The 12,347-nt window shown below is 41.7% G+C and overlaps 1 protein-coding gene across 1 annotated transcript in view; it reads left to right on the top strand.

Moving 5' to 3' along the window:
* The first annotated feature begins 229 nt into the window (after positions 1 to 229).
* The window catches only part of Tmem182 (transmembrane protein 182), a 48,668-nt gene continuing 36,550 nt past the window's right edge, over positions 230 to 12,347 (top strand). Inside the window, exons 1-3 of the mRNA XM_006987498.4 lie at positions 230 to 505; positions 717 to 816; positions 2,255 to 2,353. Of these exons, the coding sequence (XP_006987560.1) occupies positions 374 to 505; positions 717 to 816; positions 2,255 to 2,353 (331 nt within the window). The 5' untranslated portion in view covers positions 230 to 373. The remainder of the gene's footprint in view (positions 506 to 716; positions 817 to 2,254; positions 2,354 to 12,347) is intronic.

The following is a 12,347-nucleotide window of genomic DNA, read 5'->3' as shown; positions in this document are numbered from 1 at the left end:
TTCCTCCTGGTTCCCTGTCCTCTCCTCTTGGACAGATTACCCAACAGCGGGATGATAATCCCAGCCTGCTCCTGCCTGGTTCGTCTCTTTATAGTCAGGGGAAGGTCAGCTATTTTTTGATCCCCATGGGAGAAGAAAGCTCCTCAATCAGTGTCCTAAAATAGCCAGCCATTCTCAGCTGCTGGGTTGGAGCCCCTCCAGGGAGAGCAAAGGGACAACAGTGTGGAAATGAGAAGCCACCACGGCTCAAGCGAGGACCTGCTCCGGAGATCTTGCCGACTCAAGAGTGGCATTCTTTCTCTGCTGCTGTTATTGAGAAGTTGACTGTTTACAATTTGTTCTTTTATTTGAAAGGAAACCAGTCAATTGGAAAATGAGGCTGAATGTTGCCATTTTCTTTGGGGCTCTCTTCGGAGCTTTGGGGGTTTTGTTGTTTTTGGTGGCTTTTGGATCGGATTATTGGCTTCTCGCGACTGAAGTGGGCAGATGTTCAGGTGAACAGAATGTGCGTTTCTTCTTCAAAATATTGCTGTACTTAGTAGCCATGAGGGCAGCCTTAGGCACTGTGTGAAGAATATCCGTGGGGTGTCTATTTCTTCATGGGAGGGTTCTGTAGGGAGCTAGTGGTTATCATTATTGGGGATCACAGGCATTAAGACATAGGAGACATAGTTATATTCTTGGGGTTGACAGCAGGTCATTTGTCTTCTGTGCAGATAGAGAACATCACTTTTCACCACGAAGGATTTTTCTGGAGATGCTGGTTCAGTGGCATCGTGGAAGAGAACAACTCCAACATCTGGAAGTTCTGGTACAGTAAGTGCAGCTGGCCTTGTTCAGCCCCCTTTGTCTGAGACAGAAGCACACCGCTTCTTGTCTAGTACCCGTCACGTTCAAGTGGACTGGGTTCCTAATAGTGCAGTCTCAGCACGATGCTATCAAAAGGGTCACGAACAGAATCCTTTACAGGAGAAATGTCTCTAGCGATCATTTCTCTTCTCTCATAAAAGTAAGAGTCTGAATATTTACAATAAAAACTGGAGTACCTGCTGTTTCTCTGCCCATATTTAAAATATACTGCCTCTAATTAAAAAGAGAAAAGCAGATTTTTTTCTTTGGTAGTTTCTTTTCAAGTGTCTATTATTGGTATGTTTCGAATAAGTGTTTTGGAAATTCATTTGGCTATAAACTGAAATTTCAAATACAAAAGCCCAGAAATAGAGGTATTATTTTATATTCATAGCTTAAAAGTTTTTTAATCTATTTTTTTTGTAATGAAACTTAATTACCAGTGGTAGCAGATGAAAGCCGCCTTCGTTGGGCTTCACCCAAGTTTGTAGGCACTATGGAGAAATGCCTCCCTTTTATGTTCGTGTTCTTATAGGGAAATTTAAAGTTCCCTTTTGAAGTCCAGGAACTCGAAGACTGTGATGCATTCCTTGAACTGTATTTCTTCTGCTGTATTTATCTTAGAGAAACAATTCATTGAAAATAGCTAGCAGTCACTTTATTATCTTCAACAATAAAAGAACTAGTTATTAGCCCAAAGCTTAGGGAGGGTTGAAATTATAGTCTTATTTTCAAATTCTGTCACCCCCTTGCTCCTTGTATGTTCTGCAACTTGTCACCAGATTGCTTAAGTCTCCGGTGACTTCACGTCCTTCTGAGATATTCTGTCACCATTGACCACTGTTAGAGTACAGACTTAGATTTCAAAATCTAAGTGCACATGGAATAAATTTTGAGTTTTCACAGGGCATAAAAGTTATTCTTGTGGTTTCCCCAAATGCTGGAATTTTGTTTGAATTCTTAATTTTAATGTTCCATCACTTGTATCTTTTCCCTAACATCAGAAGGAGTGTAGAGAGAACTTCCTGTTCATCTGAACTAGTCAAGGTCAAACCTAACTTTACTACATTTTGAAAACAACCATTTTTTAATATCTCCTGGGTGCCAGGCATCCTATTGGTAGAAAGAACATCTGAAAACAGGTACAGCGTTTTGCCTGTGCTTTTGGTCACTCTGGGAATGTGTGTTTCTCCCATTGAATGCTAGCTGCTTTAGAAAACTCTCATTCCAAGTTGCCCATGTTTTTCAGCAGAGTTTTCTTCTCCTGGCAGGTCTCTGGGCTTGTTGGGAGGCCAGCAGTCTTGTTTTGCTTGTGTGTCCCTGGTTCCCGGGTTCCTGTTTCATTAGGCGTGAGTCATGTCTGAATCTTCAGTAATGGACACCATTCCTTTGCCTTTCTCCCTAGCCAATCAGCCACCGTCCAAGAACTGCACACACGCTTACCTGTCTCCGTACCCCTTCATGAGGGGTGAACATAACTCTACTTCCTATGACTCTGCAGTTAGTAAGTATCCCCGACCTCCAGGTGTCCCCCAAGACTGGCCTGGCTGCACAAGTTTTACAAACAATTAAAAATAGTTTGTCAGCTAGAATCATAATGCTTTATCTGATATTAATTTGCCAAATGTGAAACATTAATATTTTAACACACCATTTATACGTTTAATTAGAATACAGCTTTGATCTGAATCAGAGCTATTGTGGTTTACTCGGGATTTAGGCAAATAATTTAAAATGTAGTTTTGAATTGGAAGACAGTGATGTTTGTCAAGAAGAGCTGCTTCCCGAGTATTGCTAGTTCAAGTGTTATAGTATACATCCTACTTAAATTTCTTCCATAATTGTTACATATGAAATGTGATTATAATACCTTTTTTCCTAAAAAGTGACTTTACTCTGTTGAGTATGATTGACCATCGATAGAATTAATCGGAAATTATATTAAAAGCATTGTTTTTGATAATTAAATGAAGAATTGGTACAAGCTATCAATAACTTACGAAGAGTCAAATGTATTGTTCTGAAAAGGAATCATAATTTGTGCAATGTTTTGAATAAAATAATATTAGCCAGAGTTCTACAGAGCAGAACCAGTTGAATATCTATCTTTTCCTGTATGCTTGCCGGATTGGTTCTAGAAACTCCCATAGATACCCAAATCCTCAGATACTGAAGTCTCTTATATGGAGTGGCATAACATTTGCATACAATCTGCTCACATCAACTTTATACTTTAGGCCATGTCTAGCGTTCTTATAATACCTTATTAATATGCAAATACTATTTAAATAATTGCTACGCTGTATCATTTATGGACTGACAAGAAGAATGAGAAGTGTGAGCATGGTTGGTAGAGGCACATGGCTTCTCTGAGTAATTATAGCTCACAATTGATGAAACCATAAATGTGGAAGCTGGGGCTGAAAGAGTATATACATATACATATACATATACATATACATATACATATATATGTATATATATTATATATTATCTATCTACTTTCTATGACTGTCATTTGTCTGTCTGTCTGTCTGCCTGCCTGTGTGTCTGCCTGTATGTCTGTCTATTGATTTTAAGGATTTATCTCAGGTAATTGTGGGCCTGAGAAGTCTGAAGTTTTTTGAGGAAGCTGGCAGGATGGACACTCCCCTCAAGCTTATATATTGTGTGGCAAAAGTTTTTCTTTCTCGGGAACCCCGTCTTTGCTCTTACTGCCTTCACATTATTGAATGAGGCCCCCCATTTATGGAGAGTGATCTGCTATACTCAAACCAGAGCCAGCTGATCACAGATGTTAATCAAATCTAAAAAGGGGTCCTTTACAGGATATCTAACCTCTTCTTTGGCCCAGATACCATAGTCTGATACACAGCATCCACTATCCCAAAACTTTAGAGACGTTCACACGACTCCTGGCTCATCTATTTCTCTTCTTTCTGTGAGAAATGCATACGTTACAATTTTGTGTTGATGAAAGGCAGTATCATTCACCTTTGTGGCAGTCCCATGACACTTTATGGAATCAGTGTCCAGTCTGGATGATGAGGTTACCTGTGGCTGTGCTTGTCCACACAGTCCAAAAGACTGTGGCCTTGAGCAATGGACATGATGTGCACTCCTTCCCATTGAAAAGCTGGGAAGGCATCTCTTCCATACCTGCACAAGGCTCCCATGTCCTGTAGGAAGTAGACTCTCTCACTGATATCAGAAGAGATGGGTGAAACAGCATAGAGACTTATTCTGGTTACAGGAAAGTCACAAAGCTGTCCTTTCATCCCCATTCTTAGTCTTATAAAATGAACTAAGAGGTTATATGGGGTTAGATTTCCAGAACTTAGGGTCATTACATTAATATTAGTATTGTTGTTATCATTCACATGTTGAGATCCATCAGTGAGAGAGGTACTACAGACATATATTCAAAAACCTATGCACCTTAAGGAGATACTGGAGAATAGGAAGATGAAGCATCATCATCTGCGCATAATAATTATGCTAGAGATGGAGTAAATGCATGTCATGGAAATCCCACTGCAATTATGCTTAGAATTATTATGTAGCATTGCGTGTAATTATTGTGCCAGTAATTTGGATCCAGTGGCAAAATTGCATCCAACTTTTAAAAAATTACCAGACTCTTGTTTGGCATCCATATGTAACTACACATCCACTTTAAGCAATTTTATTGAACACTGAGTAAAAATGGCAAGGCTGCACAACGATATGCTCTAGAACAGAAATATGATAGACATTTCATTTATTCTCATGACGATGAGCAAGGTTGTCCTTTGTTTCTGACATCCAAGAGAATGGCATAGATTTCCTGAACAGCAGCCAACCTGACTTTTATGTTTGTGTTTCCTAGTTGATGAGACTCCACTCGTCTTCCCCAGACCCCAAAGCTATTTTGTAGGCAGCTCTATGTAGCTTCATAATTACCAGGTATTACAGCCATTTTCAGTCAATTGGAGGTATTGTTTATAAAATTTGAAATATCATGGCCTGGAAAATTGTTAATATGAGTTTCCACTCACCTGAGTTTTTAGAATGACTGTTGGTCGGTGTTGACTTGCGTGTGAAGATGTAGCCACGCATGCTTGCACAGCCGGTCATTGGCAGAACTAACACAAAGATCTTAAGGCTCTGGCTTCTGTTTGATTGTAAGTTGATAAAATTACAGTGGAAGGAAAGGCTGGGCACCAAGACTGCGCTTGGTGGCACGCCTCTGTATTCAGGAGGCAGGTGGAGAATTCAAGACGAGTCTGAACTACCCAGCCAGTCCCCATCTCAGAGAAACAAAAAGAAAATCAAATAAGCGGCACTAAGAACGTATGTTTTCTGCTTTTTCAGCTGAATCGAACCTGTGTGTACATTTGGTTCTAATTCAGTGTTGCCTTTGAATACTTTTTAACTCTCAAGGACATAGTCTGAGATTCATTCGCTCTCAAATTTAGATAACAGAACGATTGCCTGAGCCCAGTGAGTGAGGGTTTTTATTCTCAGTTTTTGAAAAAGGCTGGTGAATTTCAAAGTCCATTAAATAACACCATTGGAGATCTGCCAGGGGTTAGGCTTGCTGGCTGTTTCATGCTTACAGTCATCATGGCTCACTTGTCTGTATCATCTGGTGATGACAGACTGGACATACACTAATTTTCAAGATGATTCAGTTCTGATTGTATTACTATTTCCCTTCATTGGTGCCCCCATACTCCCCAGCACTTCTACCCACTGCTGGGTGCTGTTATCAGGCTTAGGGTAATCACTTCCCTCAGCCTCTTCCAGATCCACAGTAGCACAGAACAGACCAGTCTGCCTTTATTTTGTATTTTCATTTTTATTCATATTGATGTCTCTAGAAATCAGTGTAGTGCTTTGTAACTGGGAAATGCTTATAATTTTGTGGAGAATAACTTTATATAAACTCACATTTAGAAGCTGGAGACATGGCTCAGTGGTAGAGCATTTTCCTAGCATGTACAATCATCAGTGAATCAATCAAATGCTTACAGTAATAAACCACTTTAGTTATTTTTAGGTGAAAAAAAAACGAATAGCAGACTTGGTTTTCTTCTTTCTTGGTGTTACAGGGGCTAGAACTCATGGCCTTATACATTCTAAGCTCACACACTATCACAGGGTTACACACTGGCTCCCTTCCACCCTCCCTCTCTTTCCCCCTCTCTTCCTTTGTCCATTCTTTCCTTCCTTCCTTCCTTCCTTCCTTCCTTCCTTCCTTCCTTCCTTCCTTCCTTCCTTCCTTCCTTCCTTCCTTCCTCCCTCCCTCCCTCCCTCCCTCCCTCCCTCCCTCCTCTCCTTCTTTCCTTCTCCTCTATCTTTTTGTTCTCTCTCTCTCTCTCTCTCTCTCTCTCTCTCTCTCTCTCTCTCTCTCTCTCTCTCTCTCTCTGTGTGTGTGTGTGTGTGTGTGTGTGTGCACTACAGGATTTTCTTATGCAACCTATGCTGGCCCGGAATTGGTGATTCATTCTTCCAAGTGCTAGAATTACAGATATACCTACCACACCCACCTCCTGTTTTCTAATTAAGCATCATATATTGAGCACAATTTCAAGTTTTCTTGGTGAATTCAACAGAATATGCATGTGGGCTAGTTACTGGACCTTTGAATTCTATGGAATCTGTACTTCTCTCTGCCCTGTGCACTACTGTTTTTCACTCCCTGCCCCCCCCCCCCATTCTTTAACACAGATGAAGGATCAAAGATTTTCTAGGAAGACTTTCCTTGGCAGATCTATGTGCACATGGACTAGACCACTTTCCCCCCATTTAACAACATCCTTGAACTGTATCATTGAAAACACACAATTTTTGTGTTTACCTGTGTACTTATTTCTTGAACATATTTCTTTGCAGCTCTATCCTAAGCTCCACAGAATGGGAGTCTCGTCTGTTTAGCTCAGGACTGTAGAGTATCCACTGCATCATTATACCATGCTGTATATGGATGCTGATGTCTAAGCATCTGTGGATGCATATTGCTTTGCCTCTTTACTAAATAGACCCAGCTGCCTCTTACGTTGCTTTTTCTCTTCTTTGTACTTCTCAGTCTCCAGCATAGTTTTCAACCGTCAGCTGTCCTTCGCCTCATGGTCAGTGTTTACGTATTGAATACTCTATTCCAGTCTTGCCTCTTCTGTTGTTATGTAAAATGTAAACTGAAGTGGATGCTGGGAAACTAGAAGTAGAAAGACAGAAGAGATCCATTCTAAAGCTGTGCTTTAAATGTCCTCATGCAACAAGAAGGTCAAGGTTGCTGCTGTGATGATGCTGTATGGGAGCCAGGCTTCCCCTTTCCTTTGCAAGCAGACAGTCATCTGTCACTTCATGTTTTACCCACATCAGCCAACTGTGTCATGAATCTGTTTGTGGGTTCCTGGTCAATTCTTATTCATCAAACTGTTGCATGTTCCCAAGGTGGGGACATAGAGCTTGGGGCTTTTCTAGCCACCGTAGCAGAGGAGGATAAGAAAGAAAGGCAGGAGGTGAGGGTTTGTGTGAGCCAGCTGAAAGAATTCACCCCGTGGGGATGGCATCCTGCTGAAAAATCACCAGGGTAGAATAAGCATGTAGGAGAACTCTGCAAAGGAATAACCAACATGATTAAGTTGTGGATGTTGGTCACTAAACAAAAGAAAGCTGGGGGTCCTAGGATGACAAGAGGAAAAGGTGTGATACAGTCTAAACAATGCACACAGAAGGCAATATGGTGTTTACCTCCTGGCAATGTGCCCTTTGACATTGTTTTTTCTTTCTAGTCCTCTTTACATGCTTGTATGCTACATGATTTTATGCATTGTAAATACTAAGGTAAATATTCACCCCCAGTTTCAGGCTAGCTCACATTTCTCCATATTTTTACCTAAAGATTTCTAAAAAATTTAAGCATTTGCCACTGCCTGTAGATGGAAAATAATTATATGTATGTAAAGTTTATTGTCATTTCATTAATTCTTCAGGTTATAGTTCCAGGCCTGTGAATAGTGGATCAAAATATAGAAAGAGATTTTCTTTGTTTTTGCTGTGAGGTTGTGTGATCAGGTGCCTGCCCACTAGTACTGAACACCACATAACTTTCAATTAAGAAAATGTGATATGGAGAGAATATGAGGATAGAGAGAAGGAGGGAATGTTTAGAAGTAGAAGAGGTGGCATTCTGGGGGCGGGGATTAGATGTATTATGTTTGAGCTGATGGTAGATCCAGTTTGGAAGTAAGTAGCTGGAAGTGCAAAAGGCATCCATTAGCACAGCAGTTAGTGCTGAGAAAGGCCGGAAGAGAGTTTTGATATCATGAGCAATCTTTCAGAAAATAATCACAGGCAGTATGTGTCAGCTGTACATAGGGCAAGAAGCAGGGGGCAGGAGAATTGCAGACACATTCATGATTAATATATGACCCTGTCCAAGGAGCCAGCAAGAGGGGAGAAAAGGGAGGTGTGGTCTCTAATGAAGCGAGCAGGACAAAAGGGGATCAAGAGGCACAGGAAGGAACTGGACCAGGAGCTAATGATACAGCTGCTCAAGTGACTGGAACAGCCCCTCCCCACCAAGGGATGCTGTAGATGCCCATCAAGATTGCTATTTCTGAGGCCTTCTTCTCCTCAACCTGCCTGCCCTGCTAGTTCCACCCTGGATGTCAGGACCTCTGCTCTACAGTGCATTTTGACTCATTGCCCATTCTGAGACTGAACCTGGGGCTCTTTTTTTTTTTTTTTTTTTTTTTTGGTAATGCCCTTCTCACCCGCCCTGGGGAACTCATTTCCAGTTCCTGAACATTTTATCACCTCCTAATCCACCCGAGAGCCAAGTCCCATTCTAGGCTGGCCCTTCCTTTTCCTTCTCCCAAGGGACAGCTTAGGAAGCCTTGTCCCTCATAAAGGGGTGGGGCTCAGAGTGCTGGGAATGCAGAACCTGCCAAGGACTGCTATGGCATGTGCAGTCAGAAAGTCGAGAGCCATGCAGTTGGCCAACACCGGGACTTAGAATAGCCACCAAAAGAAGAGAATGACAGAGAGACTTTACCAAAATAGCCACACATACAAACTCATTTTACTGTGCAGCGTGAAGTAGAACAGCATTTAGAGACACATGTCCTGGCATTTGGCTTTTTTGATCTAGCACAGGGATGAATTCAATTTGAGTGGAGTTAAGGTAAATGCTTCAAGTATTTAGAAGATACAGTGGCAAATCCTTGGCCTCTAATTATCTCATCAGGATCTCTCTCCCATCCTCTACTTGTAGATCAACTTTCGGATATGTCTCTGGTTTATTTATTAATTTTTCTGCACATTCACAGATGTCAATTTTGAATATGGCTCTAAATTTAACAAGTATTTTAAACACATCTAATTTACCTAAGTAGAAAAAAATACACACTGCAAAACTGAATAGAAAGTGTTATCTATCTCCCATAATGCAAAGTAGTTAGAATTTGGAAGTACGTTAACATCAACTTGAATTTCCGCCATTTATTCAAACATCTGGCCCCACACAGCCGTGATGACAGATTCATCATATATTGTAAGGGATTCTGCAGTAGCTGGTTAACAGCTGATCTTTCATGTGACCCCCCCCAACCCCCATCCAAACACAGGCTCTCAGTGGATTTGGTGTGAGTACTACTCCCACAACCCTGCCCTGAGCTTCTCTACACAGTCGTCGCCCTTGAGGACAGAATCAGCTATGCACATCCTGCACCCAACATCAAAGCTGTCGTTAAAAATTATTCTTTGAGAGGAAGCTATTTTGCATCGCCTGTGATTTATTCACAAGTTCCTCCGATTGGGAGGTGATTGCTTTCTGAAAAATAGGACTCGGACAGCAGTGTACCTGACTTTCTTTTGGGAGGACAGGCTCTAGGCTCTATGTGTATCTGAAAAAAATAAATGCCTGCTGTGCTCACAGGTGGAATCCCCTTCTCAAGACGAGCGGCACAGCCGGGTTTTTCAATCTTGGCATGTTTGTATTGAGGGCTGGCTGATTCTTTGCTGTGGAGATTATCTGGTGCATCGCTAGATGGTTTATAAGAAGCCTGGCTTCTACGCACTAGATTTCAGTAGGGACCTCTCACTTGTAACCATTAAAAACTGTCTCTGTTTAGGGGGCCCCCAGGCAGTGGGGTCAGAATCCATCCCTAGTGCATGAGCCGGCTTTTTGGAGCCTAGTGCTTATGGTGAGACACTTTGTGCAGTCTTGGTGCAGGGACGAGGGGCTTGGACCTGCCTCAGCTGAATGTACTAGGCTCTGCTGACTCCCCATGGGAGACCTTGCCTTGGAGGGGGTGGGAATGGGGGGTGGGTTGAGGGGAAGGCTAGGGGGTGGGAGGAGGAAGGACATGGGAATCCGTGGTTGGTATGTAAAATGAATAGAAAAATATCATCATCATCATCATCATCATCATCATCATAATTGTCTCTAGATATTGACAAGTATCCTGGGCAGTGGAGGTGGGCTTGGCACACACACGAATTGTCTCTGACAAGATCTCTGGGGACTTTTAGGCATCTGTTCCCAACACTTCCAGCCTAAGGCATAACCTTTTTGGAATCATATTTGTTCCTCAATAATGTGGGAACATTGGTTCCAGGACCCACCTCATGAACACTAACATCCATGGCTACTCAAGTCCTTTATATAAAATCATGTCTTTTTTTTTCTCTTCAAAGAAATGATGCACATCACTCCATATCCTTTAAATGATTTTCTAGTGACTTATAAATCTAATGTGATGTAACAGGTTTATCAGTATTCACTATGCTGTGTTGTTTGGAAAGAATGAATAGAAGTGTTTTGTATCTGCACTGGACATTTACAATTTTGTTCTTATTTCTATTCCCTTAAAATTATTGCCTTTTTCCTGAATACTCTGTTGCAAGGTTGAGTCCTGTGTGCTCATCCTTTCTGCATGGTGCCTGGTTACAGACCTCATCCCACAACCACATGGCAATAGTTACTCCCCTTTTGTCTTCCTTTATCAGAATATGCAACCCCAAAGTGAACAGAGAGCTCACCAAGGCCTCTTATCTTTAAATGTTATTGTTTCTCTTTACAGTTTGAAGACAGTATCAAAGTATTAACTGGAACATTTTTTTTTTTAATTACTAAGTGCCTACAGTATACCTGGCACTATTCTGAATGCTTCAGGATAAGCCTGAAATCCTTGCACTTAGATGTATACATAAGGCAACACTAAATGAAAAACTAAACACAGAAACAGAATTTTTCAGAGCAGAACTCAGATGGATATAAAAGATTGTACAGGTGTTTGGGGAATATAAATAAGTTCTAAGCAATGGGAAAAGGAGGGCTCAGCTGGAATGGGTTCTCCTGGGCAGCTGAAATGTCTGCATGGCCCTAAGTGCCTCCTTTGGGGACTAGATACAGGCTGCACAGAGAGGGTGTCACATAGGGACTGGCATGTGGCCAGCTTCTGCGAGAGTTACAAGCCCAGCTTCTAGCCAGTGCCTAGTCTCTGGCACCGTGCTTGAGCTAAGAGTACGCACAGCAGCTTCTTTTCCACACTGGTTTGTAAAATGGCCATAAAAATAGAAACCACTTCATATAGTTGTGAGTAAAATGAATAGAGATAATAGCATAAGTACTTAGCAAAAACAGTTGTCGGATCATTGTTCAATAAATGTCAGCTATTCCTATGATGCTCTTCCCTGTTCAGAACTCCCAGAATAGGACACCATCAGGCCATAAGCATACATCATAGCTTCTCCCTAGTGGAATGTTTCCTGTCCTGCTGTCTCACATGTGTGTGTTCACTTCGTACATTTAGTTGAGTTTTCAGATAGAGCAAATTTTTATTGTTGTCCGCTCAATCACCATTCTGCTAGTAGCATCATCATTTAATAGTACGCCATGTGTCCTGGCTAAAATGTGGCACTCCGTATCTGGTAATATTGGTTGAAATTCATTCAGCAAACATTTGTTGAATACATGTTATTATGTGCCAGACACGTGTGTGTAGGTTCTGGTGGTTTTAGGAACAAAGCAATAAAAACAAAAGAAATCTTTATCATTCTAGTGAAGGGGGGTGGGCCAATACATGAATAGGTCATCACATGCCAATATATCATAATGACAGGTCCTATGGAGAAGCCAAAAATGGGGAGGAATTCGAGGTGAATAGATCCGAAGAGATGGTTAACTGCTCTCATGTAGTTGGCAGAAAGCCAATGAAACAGTAATCCCTGAGTGGAGATGGGAAAGAAGATGTTGAGGGTCTGGCTCTAGATTGACAGCTAGGGAGCCTACATGGGACTGACCTAGGCCCTCTGCATGTGGGCCGCAGTTATGTAGCTTGGACTGATTGTGAGACCCCTAGCAGTAGGAACAGGACCTGTTCCTGGTGCATGAGTTGGCTTTTTGGAACCTTTTCCCTATGGTGGGATGCCTCACTCAGCCTTGATGCAGGGGGAAGAGCTTGGTTCTGCCTCAATTTGATATGCCATGCTGTGTTGACTCCCAT

The sequence above is a fragment of the Peromyscus maniculatus genome, chromosome 21 (genome assembly GCF_049852395.1).
Source record: "Peromyscus maniculatus bairdii isolate BWxNUB_F1_BW_parent chromosome 21, HU_Pman_BW_mat_3.1, whole genome shotgun sequence".
In the NCBI taxonomy this organism is placed as follows: Eukaryota; Metazoa; Chordata; class Mammalia; order Rodentia; family Cricetidae; genus Peromyscus; species Peromyscus maniculatus.
The sequence above is the reverse complement of the archived record's forward strand: the minus strand, read 5'-3'. Positions and strand labels throughout refer to the sequence as shown.